Source organism: Drosophila gunungcola, unplaced genomic scaffold (assembly GCF_025200985.1).
Source record: "Drosophila gunungcola strain Sukarami unplaced genomic scaffold, Dgunungcola_SK_2 000001F, whole genome shotgun sequence".
NCBI classification, from domain to species: Eukaryota; Metazoa; Arthropoda; class Insecta; order Diptera; family Drosophilidae; genus Drosophila; species Drosophila gunungcola.
In genome coordinates, this window is record NW_026453197.1 from 8,425,056 (window position 1) to 8,438,736 (window position 13,681).

The 13,681-nt window shown below is 38.0% G+C and overlaps 3 protein-coding genes across 4 annotated transcripts; 1 reads left to right on the plus strand and 2 right to left on the minus strand.

Annotated features, from left to right (window-relative positions):
* The first annotated feature begins 307 nt into the window (after positions 1 to 307).
* LOC128263261 (mitochondrial import receptor subunit TOM40 homolog) lies at positions 308 to 1,003 on the plus strand. 2 transcript variants are annotated; one of them, XM_052998173.1, is made up of 3 exons: positions 308 to 478; positions 535 to 561; positions 592 to 1,003. In XM_052998173.1, exons 1-3 carry the CDS (start codon positions 332 to 334, stop codon positions 766 to 768), a joined length of 351 nt encoding a protein of 116 aa, XP_052854133.1. In that variant the 5' UTR covers positions 308 to 331; the 3' UTR covers positions 769 to 1,003. The 2 variants fall into 2 exon arrangements, with proteins under 2 accessions (XP_052854133.1, XP_052854132.1); XM_052998172.1 differs by having other exon boundaries at positions 535 to 1,003.
* Positions 1,004 to 2,712: 1,709 nt separating this feature from the next.
* Positions 2,713 to 3,234, minus strand: LOC128263263 (basic salivary proline-rich protein 1-like). The gene is made up of 2 exons (XM_052998175.1): positions 3,076 to 3,234; positions 2,713 to 3,006 (listed from the first exon to the last, which is right to left on the minus strand). Exons 1-2 carry the CDS (start codon positions 3,181 to 3,183, stop codon positions 2,839 to 2,841), a joined length of 276 nt encoding a protein of 91 aa, XP_052854135.1. The 5' UTR covers positions 3,184 to 3,234; the 3' UTR covers positions 2,713 to 2,838.
* A 3,161-nt stretch (positions 3,235 to 6,395) lies between these two features.
* Positions 6,396 to 6,928, minus strand: LOC128263262 (uncharacterized). The gene is made up of 2 exons (XM_052998174.1): positions 6,770 to 6,928; positions 6,396 to 6,697 (listed from the first exon to the last, which is right to left on the minus strand). Exons 1-2 carry the CDS (start codon positions 6,875 to 6,877, stop codon positions 6,530 to 6,532), a joined length of 276 nt encoding a protein of 91 aa, XP_052854134.1. The 5' UTR covers positions 6,878 to 6,928; the 3' UTR covers positions 6,396 to 6,529.
* Between the last annotated feature and the right edge of the window lie 6,753 nt (positions 6,929 to 13,681).

Below are 13,681 nucleotides of genomic sequence, written 5' to 3' on the forward strand. Positions count from 1 at the left end.
ATGCATTCACATAAACAAAATACAAAAAAAAACTTGAGAGACAAAAACTGTTTAGATCGCACTTCTGAGAAATATAAAAATAAACAATACTCTAAAATTACAATTTTCCAAGTGGGGCTATCATCTTGATTTACTGGAAATGTGCATTACAAATAATTAAAAACTGATTAAATTCAAAGAATTCTGTAATGTTCATGAATGCCATTGCACTTTTTTTCGTTTTTCTGAGTAAAGATGATAAGACTTGCAAATCTCTTATTATAAACATATAAATATAAACCGAGTTGCTGCTGAAATGGCAGTGTCTTTCAGTCCTCCCATTGAACTGAAGATGATGTCTAAATTGAACATTACGATTATATTTCTTAGTTGCGTTCTTCTCGCAATCGCCAATGGCCAGCACTACCAGTACCAGCAATACCCGTACAATAATCGACAATATCATTACCCTCAACCACGACCAGTTCAAAATAGAAGCGTAAGAATATGTTCTTTAATATGAAAATTTTAATCGTATTATATTCGTTTTGCTAGCCTTACGGAGTTCGGACTTTGGGAAATGTACAGAGCTCCCAAGATGAATTCCCACCGGTTCTAGGACCTCCTCCTGACGCCGGACTTCCACCAGTACTCGGACCTCCTCCTGGTGTCGAACTTCCTCCGAAAGGTGGACCACTCGGTTTTGGTCCACCCCTTTCATCGGGTGGCTGCAATGTCTGCGGGGGTCCCAATGTACTGGCCGGCAATAAAAAAGACAGATTTGGTTAGCAATAGGTTTGCTGATTTTCTAACTAAAATGTTTTTGATTTAAAAACGATGTTAATGTGTAAAAATATAAACATTCAAAAGAAAAACTTTGAAATACCAATGTTAAATTTCAGGAAATTCAATATTTTATGTGTTTGCGGGGTTCCAAAACAATCAACTTAATAGTTTCCAGCGAATTGCTGTTAAATTTAATTTTTAAATTTCCAAAAAAATACATTTACACATCCAAATATGACTACTAAATATTTATTTTCCTAAGTGTCTGCCTGGTTTCCTGATGTTCCATGTTGCCCAAAATTTCACGCCTGCCGCAAAATGGTAACGAAAAATTTCCTCGACGCCTTCCGATCAAGTTTTCTCTTTGAGCGGGGGATTTGCCATTTGATTTGTGGAAAACGGGACATCAAGTTGATTAAAAGCTAGGCGAACGACAGCAATCGGAAAATGACATTTTGCCTTACACTCGCTTGCATAATGCAATTTCCGCAGCAATTAAAAAGAAATTTATTAATGCCAGCCGAAGTCTTCGTCGAACAACAACTTCGTGCCATTTTTGGGCCTTATTTAATTAAACCGGAAAGCGGGCATGTTTTATTTCAATTAGTCGTTTGGGGCAAGTGGAAGTTGCACTGCACAAAAACCTGTGCAAAATAATTAACTGCATGCAACAATTTCCCTGCCACTCCTAACTGCCGAGTTCGTGGCGATATTGAACCGCTGGATTCGCTGGACTGGTGTTGGTTCCCTTGCATGTGCGAAAATGGAAATCTGCATTTAATTTATTGATGCAACAGCAGTGGCGAGCGAATGGAAACTGAAACTCCGGCTGAGGATTCCGCCGCCTAAATGTATGCAGCGTAAAATTGTTAAATGCGCGCTTAATCTGCATATAGGCGTGGATGCCGTGCCACGCCCACCTTCCCAGCTCACCATCTACCGCCCATCACCCATAGCACACCGTCTGCATGTCGTTGGCACCGAAATTGTTTCATTTCCCCCATTAAAATGTACGGGCGAAAATGTTAAACACTTTATTGGCTCTGCCCTCCGTTCGCCCACCGCCAGGGGGCGTGGCAGGTCTACCTCCGATTGTTGCGGCTGTTTGCCACGTTAGCATATCTGTTTTTCATGTTCGCAGCACTAATCGGGCACCGTCCGTCTGTCCAGGGGAGCCGGGGATCGGGTATCGGGGATGGGAAACAGCGGGAACCCCCTATTTCTGGGAGGTGTCAGTGAGCGGGGATGGCGATGGGTTTATTTCAGACAGTTGCCGAGTGCATTCACACGATTCCGGAGACAGAGCTTTGCGATTTATCGCTGTCGGGGGAAGCGTGCTTCCTCAAGCCATTGCAAAAAGATTTTAAAGTGGATTTGGCGAAATAATTGGACATCATACAATAAACTTGCAGCTACAAGTGATAGTGTTAACGGGGCGTATGAGTAACTTTTTTTGCTTAGGATTACCGTAACTTATTCTTATTAGTAAGTTATTGCTCTATCGGTAGTACTTTATAAAAGGTTGGAGAAATTTGATCAAATTTCTTGAAATCTTAATTAACAGTTTATGTGGAAGGCTGAATATGATACCTTCTACTTATAAATTTGGGCTCTTTGAATTACGGAGAAAATGAAAGCAGAACATTAAAGAAAAGGTATATTTCCTAATTAGCATATTCATAATTTTCAAACATTTGTGTTTGCATGTTATATTTTGATTAGCACTTATACATAATATCAAACAAGGTTCAAAAACAATGCGGTTGCACTCCAAATGTCGACTATGTCGTTACCTTAATTTTGTTAAAACTTTCAAACTGGAAGAAGTATCGTTTATTTTAATTTGTATTTATATTGGATGAAATGTTGTTAACGTGGAGTCGACCTTGCAGTCCTGTACTGTATTTTCCTAGCTTCGAACAATTTCATAATTAAAGTCAACATAACTTATGGTGTGCCTTGAGAATTTAATATAATTGTTTTTACATCGAAAATATGTACATTTATGTTCAAAACATTGCAAATAAGTTACAAGAGTCAAACGGAAGTGGTTACTTTTAATGCAATTATTTCCTAGCCCTGGGGCCTGGGTCTTGGTGTCTTGTTGTCAGGAGTTTTGGCGGCCAGTTGATTGGGCAAGCAATCCATTGCTTCTGGAGGAGGGCCTGCCGGTGGAACAGCGTTTTCCGGAGGGGGAAAGTTTGGCGGTAATGGGCCTGAGCCACCCAAATTCCGAACACCCTAGTAGAGAATAAAAAAGCTCAATTTAGTATAAAGTTTAGTAAATTAATGACACTATATTATACTTACGTATGGCCTGTTATAGACTTGTTGTGGGTACCGGTATTGCTGGGCATTTGCGATTCCCAGGAGAACGAAGCTGAAGAGCAGAATTGCAAGTCCGAATTTAGGCGACATTTTTAGTTCTTTAGTAAGAAAGAAACTGGAAGACACTGTGACTATGCCTGCGAATTGTTCTGCTTTTATACCATTCTGATAATGAACCAATCAGCCTTATCAGTTGCACATAAAAGAAAATAAATGCATATTGCATTTCTTGAGAAATTACAACGCTTGGAATCTCTTATCACAGTTCAGGGACTATTTATGTGAACTGCATTTTTACAATTAATCAAGATGAACACATGAACAATTATTATTTGCAGTCCCCGATTATTGAGCTTGACTCTTCAGATTGTTTTATCAAGTGAATTTCATACCTATCCCTTAAATACTTTCGCCTAATCCGAGTTCAGTAAACTGGTGCCGTGACAAAATCTCATTGAGTAATGCCTTTCATAACATGTTTGCATCACTTTTCAGAGCGCCGCCTTCCGTATACTATATATGGTCATTCTCTCTGTAAATCTACGTTTCCCTAATGTTTTCCGTGACGTCAGCCATTTACTATTTTTAGTTTTCAACATTTGAACTTTTTCGGGTACTTTGTTTATTTTTGTTACAGTTCAGGCGGGCCGACCAAAGTCCCCTCCTTCCCCTTGCTGCTGTTTGCTGCTGTTGTTTTGGCAAACGGCCAAGGGCCTACCGAATGACGGCTTTCATATAGAGCCATATACATTTGTAGACCCGGATTGTCCTGGCATTGAACTGGCGCAGCTAGTGGAGTCGAGTTGAGTCGCAACCTTTTTGATTAGATTACGCAACGTTAAACTGGTTTGCAAATTGAATAAATGACTTTGCGTTGCCAATATAAAACGTGTTTGAAATTTTTGATTAGGCAAACACGGACATACAAACACTGAAAACGCGATTTTGGACCTTTCAAGCGTAGCAACGACAAAAAAAAACAAAAATAAAATGAAATAGAATAGAATACAACAAACAACAGCGGCGGCGACAAAATGAACCGAAATGGCAAAGGCCCAGGACATGGAGGACGAAAATGTTCTGGGCCCTGGCAAAACTCCATTTTTCCCCGTCACTTTAGAGAAGGGACTCTGCGAACCGAATGTAATTTGTCAATTTTGTTGGGTGGCAGCGCGGGCAGTTTGTGGCTTTGGGACTAGGAAGGGCCCAATTAAAATTCATTAAACGTAAATTAACATTGAAGTCGGGCATTATAAATTAACTAGAGGCCGCAATAGACGACCTCGGAAACCTGGCTGAAAGAGAATGCCAATTGAATGGGGATTTGAGGAGCTGCTGCCTAGATGTATGTTTCGGCAGCTCAAATTGTACTTATTTAATGCCAAAACTATTTACAAAGCTAATTTTGTTATTAGCTAATTTAAAATTGTTCTTTAAAATTTATTCTCCTTACAAACAATTTATTTATTTATTTATGATTTATATATATTTTTTTTAAATTTATTAGAAAATGTTACCAAATTAATTAAACTCTTCAAATTGTTATACACGTTTTCACTGATTTATAATTATAAATATTAAATTTAATATTACCCCCCAACCAAGTTCGCCTTTGCTTAAGAAATCGACGATGCCAAGATTTTTTAGGCGCTAAAATCGTGGATGCCCAATTCCAATTCAGGCTTAATGAGCTGTGTAATATTTGCATTTTGTTCACACCCCAGAGCCGTAATTTCGGTGACTGCGCCAAGAACTGGGCAAGAGCTTTATTTTTCTTGGCAAAGTGCCGCCCGGCAAATGTGCTGCAATTGCTTTGGCATTTTCGTTAACCTTCTTCTTCTGCCCGTTTTTGGCAATCAGAGACACAGAAGACACAAGAAACGCAGAAAACGAATAGGGCGACATAAATCCATTACAGATTGTGAATGCGAAATAAATCAAAAGCCATAATTCAATATTAAATCACTCATACGCCAGGTTAAACCAATTGCAAATGGTGAATGCATCTCGGGGCACAACAAGCCGAACAATTAGTGTGTCACTCACTGCGGCGAAGAAGGAAGAAGGGAAGTGAGAAATGAGAAATGAGAAATGGGTTGGCTTGCGTCTCCGCTTTTAGCCAAATGAAAACCTCAAATGTGAAACCTTCCTGCTGGCAACTCTTCTCGGGCAAAATCAACAAAATATTTCAAAATAACAAATGTGTCCATTGGGTTGCCGTGCAGCGTAGGGTTAGGTGCTCCAATGACAAAGTGCTTGCAAACGCACAATATTTGTCTAGGTCATGCATATCGCAATCCGGTCTTGTTCCGAAAGGTGAGCGCCCCCCAGGTGAGAAGTGGGCGGGCGGTCGGTCCTTCGCAGCGATTCCAATCCAGTTTGCCAGTTAAATGCAAACATAAACACAAAGGCAAATACACAATCACACAAGCACACAAAACACAAGACATATTAATCAGTGCAGGAGAGGGACGGAGATTGAGTCGGAGGCGGCGGGATGTGGCCAGATATATAAGCGATTCCCTGCATTGGCTTTGGTTGGCCAAACAAATAAATTGCAATTTGTGTAATCTTAACACCTAGGGCCAAAATCAATGGCGAACAAAGTCCTCCAAGTTTCACACAATCTTGTTCGCATACATATTTTCACTTAGAAAAACTCCCGAAGGGACAACATTTATTTTAGGTAGCTTTTCTTCCATTTGTCCCATGCAATATTATTAAGAAAACATTAAGTAATATTGTATTTATTTACTTTGTGTAATCTATATTAAAACTTAAATTTAGAACAAAATTTCATAACATGCTGGAACATAAATTTAAGCCGTTAAATATTCTGAAATATTCTTTACATAAATCATATTGCTACATATTTTCTTCGGTGTGGACAAATATACTATATATGGATCAGGTGTATGGCAAAATATTTACAATTAAGCACAAAGGCGGCAATTGCATTGAGACTTACATTGTTCAATTTGATGTCAAGGAATGCCATCTATCGCTGTTCTGGGGTATTGGGTTTCATCATATTTGACATTTGTGTTTGTGTGTTGTGCTTGTCCGAGGGCAAGTGTGAAAAGATTAAACAGGATTGTGGAACTTTTGGTCAAAGTCAAAATTTATGTTTGATTTTAATTACTGCGTAATTTCTGACTTCCCAAATTAAAGTTTAATGTTTTTGGTTGATAAAACTTTCCTAATATTTCTTGTATTATTATTTTACAAAAAGTTGAGGCAATTAAAAAATACTTGAACAGTCTTACCTAAAATACAATACGAATTTTATGGATCTTTAACTCTGTATTTTCAAAATTTGTATATATTTTTATTACAACCAACAATGAATTGCTGATTTACAATTAATACATTCCAAATCAATTATAATGAGTTGATGCTTGAAAGGTTACATAGTTATTTTAGATCGGATTTGTTTCTAGCCCTGGGGCCTGGGTCTTGGTGTCTTGTTGTCAGGAGTTTTGGCGGCCAGTTGATTGGGCAAGCAATCCATTGCTTCTGGAGGAGGGCCAGCCGTTTGAGGAGCGTTTTCCGGAGGGGGGAAGTTTGGCGGTAATGGGCCTGAGCCACCCAAATTCCGAACACCCTAGTAGAGAATAAAAAAGCTCAATTTAGTATAAAGTTTAGTAAATTAATCTGAAATTAATATTATACTTACGTATGGCCTGTTATAGACTTGTTGTGGGTACCGGTATTGCTGGGCATTTGCGATTCCCAGGAGAAGGCAGCTGAAGAGCAGAATTGCAAGTGCGAATTTGGGCGACATCTTTAGTTCTTTGGTGTGAGAGAGACTGAAAGACACTGTGACTTTGCCTGCGAATTGTTCTGCTTTTATACCATTCTGATAATGAACCGATCAGCCTTATCAGTTGCACATAAGGGAAAAAAGGAATAAGTGCATATTGTATTTCTTGAGAAATAAAATCAGAAGTCTTGGTCTTTTAGAATGTCTTATCACAGTTCAGGGTCTATTTATGTGGAAGGCTTAAGTCCATTTAATCAAGATGAAACGAAATGAGTTTACTTGATTCGAAGAAATGAATATGTCTGGAACCATAAAACATTTTCAATGCAATATTTTTGATTTACTTTTATTTAAAAGCTTTAAAGCTTCTGCAACTAAACATTTGTTTAAGTTATAATTTGAATAATATGGCATTTCTAATTGAATACAAATTGCATTACCTATGTTAAAGCCCTGTTCCCTTTATAATTTACGGTGCCATAATGAACTTAAATCTGTGACATCCGCCCATAAAAAGGCAGCACTCCAAGATGGCCCTGAAACCCAAACCCCGAGGGTCTAACCGAAGTGCTTAAGTGCCTAAGCGCTCCATGATGGATATGGATGCAAGCGGGGCTGTGCTCAAGCTTAGCCCTAAAAGCGCATTTTAAGTAATTCCAGAGCCCTGCCTTTGGTCTCTTAACCCACTGCTCACCCTTTCACCAGACCTTTTTGCTGCGGCTTAAAAGCTTTAAAAGAATTTATTGCGAACACTTGAAGTATTTTTTTTCTGCCGTTCGCCACTGCTCCTGGCCTCTATATCTAGTACATATATGCATAGGTATATGGGAGAAATTATTCGCCTGGGTGTAAAGTGAAAGCGGCTAGAAAAACAACAGAATCTGCAAGGAGCAACAGTCGCTGAGAGGAGAAAAGAGGGTCCATGCCGATGCGTAGGTTATTTACAATGGGTATTTTATAGTGGGAGAATGCCTGCCTGCCAAGGCTTTCAATATCTTCACACTTTGGTTTTTAGTTGCAATGTTTTCTCTCTATATATATGTGCCATTGCAGAGGACACAGGCGATGAGTGTTTTGTCTCGAAAACGCAATACAATTGCACTTAATGGCTCCGGTCGTGTGCCTCGCAAGTAAATGGTCCTCGAGAGCTGGTTGCCTGGCACAAGAATAATGGAATATCCGTATCGAAGGACTGGCAGGGACTGTGGAATACAGGACATTGACTATCTGCAGTTGTGTCTCGAACCAAAATAAATGACCCTTGTTGATTATTTCTCCAATTTTTTTTCACTAGAGCCATTTTTTTCAACGATAGCGAAACAAGTAAATAAATGATTAGCTAAATGACTTACGCTCCCGATATGACCATTTATAATTAACACGTATTCCACCTCAACATTTTCACACGTAATCGATTTTATCGGCCTTAACTTAAAACCCACAATATTTGTTTGCGTTTTTTTGTTTGGCCATACCACGATGCCACTCTACAAATTAATTATTTATTTTTTTACGCAGCTTTAGTTTTTGTGAGGCAATTGTCACATTTAGAGAAGCGCAAAAAATACCATAAAAATCAGTGTTGAATTTTTTGCAAGGCCATAAATAAGTTATTTGGAGTTTTCATTAAAAAGACGAAACAGAAATTTGTATAGTTTGCTGTGGTTTAATTAATTTTTACGTTTTTGCTTAGAGGTTTATTGGAATTAATGTGAAATTAATTTGCCGCAGATGAAAAAGCATTTACATTGTTGTAAAATAGCATAGCCAAGGACTACAAAGAGTATACAAAAACAAAAGAAACCCTTTTTTAGTTTTATTATTTGCCAGAATTCACCCTTGCTTAACTTAAATTAACTGAATGAATAAATTTCGTTTTTATATTCCCCTCACATTGTGTTTGCCAACCTCTCTTATTTGGGCTAATTAATGTCGTCTGTGAACTCATCAGGTCATTGGATAAACATTTTTACATAACCAAGCTGTATTCAAATTGATTTATGTTAATTACTGTTTAACAGAATGCGCCTGACTGATTGCTAAATTGATTTTAAATGAAATACAAATACTGAAAAAATGCACTCGGCCACATAAAAAAGAAATCACCCAATCTCCCGCTGCAGATATTGACAATCTATTTTATAGCTCTGATTGCTGTCAAACATCAGTGAGGCCGCAGTCCGTGGGAAAGTGGATAAAACGTGAAATGTGCGAAAACTAACCACATTATTTGTTAGCATTGATTTCGATCTTTTTGTGATTCCCTAGAAAGTCCGTTTTAAAAACTGTGAATGAAAGAAATTTCTTGAAACCGCAACTTAAAAAATGTTTTTCAGAAGAGAACTATATATAAATTGTGATTTGGTGATTTAAGTTATATTTTTGACGTAATCATATTGTAGACTACTAATTTGCACAGTGCTAAAACCTTATCAATAGTATAAAAGCATGCATTTATTTATTATTATTTATTATTTGTTATTATTATTTATTTTGAAAGAGAAATATATTAATATTTCATTTCCTGAGAAACAAGATCACGAATCATGGTTCAATCAAAATTCTTATCACCTCTAATTGTCTACATATTGCAACCTATATTTCAAGAGAATCAATACAAAACAAAATGTTGTTACGCAGATTATTTTCAGAATTCATTTTGAACTATAATGACCTCTGTTTCTGCCAAGTAAATATTCAAGAATATACAGACTTCAATTGAAGTATTTTTGTTGCTAGCACAGAGCATTCCTATGAGGATACCAACTGATAATAGGCAAAGATGCTGATATGCAACAATCTGTGACTTTTATGGACTCAGCGAGCATTAAGTTAATGACAGTCCCTGCGGCGACAAAAAGTTGCCCGAATAGAAACATTCCGTGAGTTTATTTATGGAATTCAGCCGCCAAGGAATTGAGGATGTAATAAAACGTTACTTGCTGGCGTTGTTGAAAGTTCTTACCCCTATTTGCATATATTTAAACAGAAAAAAGTGTTCTATCAAATATGTTAAAAAGGTGGAACTTAAATATTGAGTCCGTGGAAATTTAATTTAAAAATTAAGGAATTTAGTAAAGGTGTTCAATTAAAAATAAATAAATAAAAAAAAACCTGATATTACTTATTTACAACCTCAAAGAACATTTATTTACCAGATCTCCCTTTTGATTTATCATTTATCTGTTTATCGCAGCTAGTTATTTAAGCCATATTGATGTTTGTCCTTATGTGTGTTCGGGTCTGCTCCTTGTTTGTTGGGGCACATTCGAACGGGTGAGAGCAATTAAGGACTCCTTTGTCTGCGATTAGGTAACGACGTGAGCCGGCCCCTGCCGGACAATCGGCTAACGGCCATTGGCTATTGGCTTGTTGTCGGGGTCTCAGCTGTCAAGAGCAGCAGGTGGAGAGATGGTCGGAGATGGGGCCACTATGATGGGACAAATGGTTTGTCGAGGATGCGGGGGGCATATCAATGACGGGGGTTGGTAGGCCAACCATTGCAACCTACTTGGCCCAGAAATGCACTCGATTGTGTGTGTGTGTGTGTGTGTGTAAGTTTGCGTGTGTATGTCTTGGCCAAATGCCAACGAACAAAACTTGCCATAAATCCACAGGCAGCATATAATTAATAAGGATTAATTGTGCACCAGAACTTGTGCAGCGACAATGCCAGACAGAGCCAAAGACAAAAGCGCAGTATATTCGGAATGGGGGGCATGGGGCATGTGGCATGGGATGCTGATTGCATGGTCGTAGTCAAAATTTAATTAATTAATAGCACAACTTTAGGCGACCTGCATATATATGTGCTGTTGTGTCTCGCAATCCTGGCAAAATGGGCTGTAAATCGATAAGCAAAACTCGAATTCGGAAAATTACCTCCGGTATGCGTTGTGGCAGAAATATTCTCGTAAAATATTTGCCTTAATTAACAGATTCAGATCTTGGCTCTTTATTAGAAAGCTAATTTGAAACATACTTACATTCCGTTGAAGCAAACTTAGTCACATTGATGTTCAAGTTCAGCTAACAGCTTTATTAATAAGTTACATTTCTGTAAAAATGTAATGTAGTGAAGCACACATATATTATTTAACTGCAGGTTTAATTTGGACCTTACACTTGCATATTTTATTAAATTTTAAAATAGTTATAGGGATATGGCACTCGTGTCCCTCATATATTTTAAATCTTCGATTTTTATAATTATAACTATAATTTTGTTGGAGGAAATGCCCGATACCTAATTTTTGTGATCAAATGGTAACCGATCTATTGTCGCTAACAGCTCAATGAATCAATAAACTGAACTATGAATGCAATGTTTCCAAAAAATTGTCCAATTTGCATGCTGCAATTTCTTGGGTCCCAAAGCTTGGAATTAAGCCGGCGTTTGGCAGCAACAGAAGATTGTCCACTTAATTCGAAAGGAAGCGAAAACTTTTTTATTAGCTCTGCAATTCCGCCGTCTTCTCTCCGCGGCATTTCAATTCGCCGAATTTTTTTATCAGACCTTTTACAGTTTGCCTACTTAACTTTACGTTCGCTTGGCCCTCGTTTTTTCCGCCGCTTGGCAGGTGAGTGCAAAAAGACGGAAGGGAAATGAAAGACGGCAATTAATGTTAAGCTCTTGGCACGGCCCAAAGGATAGTTGAGCATTTGGCGGGCAAAAAAAAAAAGGAATAAAAAAAAACACAGAAGTGCAGCGAGGGAGGGGATTGGTTTTAATTAGGAAAAGTGTTTTATACTCCAATAACATTATGGTAAGCCTTGCAGGATTGAACCCGGAAGACTTGGCGCCCTTACAAAGTGCAAAATTGAAGCTTAAAGTTTGTGCTTGGGAGTGAATGTCAATATTTTGATTTTAAAGTAAAATATTCCACGGGAACATCCATTATGGCAGACAAAAACGGCACCAATTAACTGGGTTCAAGCTATTTAATTTCTACCACTGCACACCACAAATAAACTAAAGTCTGAGCAATAAAAAACATTAAATGAAATTGAATAATAATTATACCACTTATTGCTGTATAATACTATGTTGATTTATTTATATCAGCGTTTGAATATTTGGATTTCATTTATAGATTATTTATTTCAGAACGGTTGTTCATTATCATTGATTGCATTTGTTTTTTTTTTTTGTTTTTTAAGTATTTATCGATTTTTGGCGGCCATTGAAACATAAATATCTGGCCAATAGTTAAAGAACAATTCTTAGCATCAAAAACTTTATTATTCATTTTTCTCGGTAGAAAGTGGGTGCCATTGGCCATTTGGTATTTATCTCTGTTTACCATACTTTATGCTCGACTGATTTCCCCATTAAGTATGACTGTTTTCTTCCCAGAAATTTTTTTTATTATAACAACAGACAAACAACTATAAAACTAGAGATGCGAACGCAGTTTTAGTATTTTTATTTTCCACGCACTTTGCTCGTTGCTGTCACGAAACTGTTTTGAAGACCCACACCCGGTGTTCCTATGATTTTTAGTGGGTAAACAAGGATTTTGATGCCGCAAAATTTCCCCACCACCTTTGCCCTCATCGCCGGGGTAATTTGTTTTTGACGCATTGCCGATAACGACGCCGATGATGATGTCATAATTTTATTACGCTCTGCTATTGCCGGGCTAAAAGTCAAAACAAAAAGCGTTTAAATTTCAACGATCTATACGCATTTGATGTAATTTGCATAATATTTTAATTTTGCTTACTTATTGGCGCATAATTAGGGGGTTTTGTCCGCGGGTGTGGGCTTTGTTATTTGACTTTCAGCTCAATATTTACCAATAAAGAAATTTTCAAATTTAATTTCCAATGATGATTCTTCTAATCTAATCCGTTGATTCTTAGTTTTTTTTTACAGGTTCTGCTGATTTCTTTTAATGATATATTAAAGAGGATATCTGTGTTTAATGAAAAACTATTTTTTTCTGAGATTTGAGTCTTATTTCTTATTATTTTAACCACCGTTTTTGATTTTTTCTCTACCGTCCAACCCTTTAGCGGAATTCTCCACCTGTCCCGAATTTATTCGTTTTTTATTCACCCCTTTGACAGTGGCCGCAAAAAATGACCACAAATGTACATACTAGCATTTTAATGGACTTCGCGGAATACTCAACTCCACAACAACATCCACTCCTGGTACAATCGGATACACATGCACCCATGCCAAATCGCAAATCGAACGAGCGTTTCGGGTGCCACATAATGTTTGTCTAAGATACACAGTGATGTCCCTTGATTAAGTGGCGTACCAGAAACATTTTCCAAGGGGGATCTAACAATTTTACATCATACTTGAATAGTTTGTGTATGGCTTTTTAAAGATATTTTAATCAAATGTGGAGATCATTAAGTGATCCCATGAAATTCCTTTTAACTACACCCCTGTCAAGCTGAAAGGGCCTGCTCTGGGCACAGCCACCCACCAAAACGGGGTACTTCTTTTTCGCAATGCCGCCACCCGGAACAGTTTTTTTTCCCCGCCCTTCCAGAACCCAACACAAACACTCGAGCTGCTGAGCGTTGCCGGATATTGGCTTCATACACCGCCAGCCAATTTTAAATTGCCAATATTGATTTATACGCCGCATGCGTCGCTGCCACATGGGGTACGAAAGCCAAGTTAGGGAGAGTTCTGGAGCCTCGGTCCTCTGAAGCATTGTTAAGTTGCAATTTTGCAGGTGGTGACCGGGGATCCATGGCCAAAGATGGACGTGGGGCCGAAGTAAATGGGCATGGGATTTCACGTAGTTAACGCACCCAGAATTTATTGGCCAGGCTTTAATAGCTGCACTCGCATGCAAT

Excerpts from the sequence above, each read along its gene's own strand:
- LOC128263261 (XM_052998172.1), top strand. The coding sequence starts at position 332 with ATGATGTCTAAATTGAACATTACGATTATATTTCTTAGTTGCGTTCTT. Across the intron at positions 479-534 it reads GACCAGTTCAAAATAGAAGC|CCTTACGGAGTTCGGACTTT; the intron begins GTAAGAATATGT and ends TCGTTTTGCTAG.
- LOC128263263 (XM_052998175.1), bottom strand. The coding sequence starts at position 3,183 with ATGTCGCCTAAATTCGGACTTGCAATTCTGCTCTTCAGCTTCGTTCTC. Across the intron at positions 3,007-3,075 it reads AAGTCTATAACAGGCCATAC|GGTGTTCGGAATTTGGGTGG; the intron begins GTAAGTATAATA and ends ATTCTCTACTAG.
- LOC128263262 (XM_052998174.1), bottom strand. The coding sequence starts at position 6,877 with ATGTCGCCCAAATTCGCACTTGCAATTCTGCTCTTCAGCTGCCTTCTC. Across the intron at positions 6,698-6,769 it reads AAGTCTATAACAGGCCATAC|GGTGTTCGGAATTTGGGTGG; the intron begins GTAAGTATAATA and ends ATTCTCTACTAG.